Genomic DNA, 1608 nt, shown 5'->3' with positions numbered 1-1608 from the left:
CGCTGCGCGGCCTGGCCAACCTGACGCATGCGCACCTCGAGCGCGGACGCATCGAGGCTGTGGCCTCCAGCTCACTGCAGGGCCTGCGGCGCCTGCGCTCGCTCAGCCTGCAGGCCAACCGCGTCCGCGCCGTGCACGCCGGCGCCTTCAGCGACTGCAGCGTCCTGGAGCACCTGCTGCTCAACGACAACCTGCTGGCTGAGCTGCCGGCCGACGCCTTCCGTGGCCTGCGCCACCTGCACACGCTCAACCTGGGAGGCAATGTGCTGGGCCGCGTGGCGCGCGCCTGGTTCGCCGACCTGGCTGAGCTTGAGCTGCTCTACCTGGACCGCAACAGCATCACCTTTGTGGAGGAGGGCGCCTTCCAGAACCTCTCAGGCCTCCTTGCCCTGCACCTCAATGGCAACCGCCTCACCGTGCTCGCCTGGGCCGCCTTCCAGCCCGGCTTCTTCCTGGGCCGCCTCTTCCTCTTCCGCAACCCGTGGCGCTGCGACTGCCACCTGGAGTGGCTGCGGGACTGGATGGTGGGCCCCGGGCACGTCACTGACGTGCCGTGCACCTCCCCAGGCTCCGTGGCCGGCTTGGATCTCAGCCAGGTGGCCTTCGGGCGCTCCTCTGATGGCCTCTGTGTGGACCCCGAGGAGCTGAACCTCACTGCATCCAGTCCAGGCCCCTCCCCAGCGCCTGTGGCCACCACTGTGAGCAGATTCAGCAGCCTCCTCTCCAAGCTGCTGGCTCCGAGGGCCCCAGTGGAGGAGGTGGCCAACACCACTGGGGGGCTGGCCAACGCCTCGCTCTCTGACAGCCTTCCGGCCCATGGGGTGGGAGACTCGGGCCGCAAGACCACCTTTCTCCTCGCCTCTTGTCTCTTGCTCAGTGTGGCCTGGCACGTGGTGGTTGGCATGCAGATGGGCTGACCTTGCCACTCGGGGGTGGCCTAAACTGCCTTGGCCAGAGGGGGGAAGTTTGGTTAACTGGGCTTGGTGGTGTTTGTGGTGAGGGGAGAGAGGACAGGATGGGGGCTGGTGGTGAAAATGCCAGTGGAGGGTGGAAGGAACAGTTTGCCTCCAGAGATGACCCTAGGCAGAGGGGAACCCTGGGAAATGGCCTGGGGGGGGGGAGTTATGGATTTCTGCTGTTGTCACATGGGCATTCATTGGAAAAGAGAAGCAAGACTGAACATGGGCCCTCGGGTGGGAAGGCTGGGAATCTGAAGCTCCCAGGGCTCCCCCAATCCCTTCCCCCATCTTCCAGGCAAAGTGCCTGCAATGCTTGAATCAGAGAGTCAACTCATTGGCCAGGTACTCAGAGCTGTGCCAGTCCTCCTGGCAGGGTGACCCATTCAACCCAGTCCCTTTGTTTTCTATCACAGTCCTTGTCCAGGGGCCTGGGTACATTAGGGTTTAGGAAGGTGGACAGGGCATAAAAGAAGAGAGATGGGAGAGAGATTTAGACTCAAGGGGGTGGTGGTCGTTCCTGGGATCTGAGATGTGTTAGGAGGCATTTAAAACAAAGATCCAATTTATTTACTCCACAGTTACTCCAGGGTGGCCTTACCCACAAAAGAACTTTAGGGCAAGGTAAGGGACAAAAGGGGCAGTGGGGTAA

The 1608-nt window shown here is 62.1% G+C and overlaps 1 protein-coding gene across 1 annotated transcript in view; it reads left to right on the top strand.

Moving 5' to 3' along the window:
• The window catches only part of NYX (nyctalopin), a 27217-nt gene extending 26300 nt beyond the window's left edge, over positions 1–917 (top strand). The window contains exon 3 of the mRNA XM_008585184.1: positions 1–917. Coding sequence (XP_008583406.1) covers positions 1–917 — 917 coding nt within the window.
• Positions 918–1608: the final 691 nt, after the last annotated feature.

Source organism: Galeopterus variegatus, unplaced genomic scaffold (genome assembly GCF_000696425.1).
Source record: "Galeopterus variegatus unplaced genomic scaffold, G_variegatus-3.0.2 Scaffold105, whole genome shotgun sequence".
Taxonomy (NCBI): Eukaryota; Metazoa; Chordata; class Mammalia; order Dermoptera; family Cynocephalidae; genus Galeopterus; species Galeopterus variegatus.
This window is presented reverse-complemented; position numbering and strand designations above follow the sequence as displayed.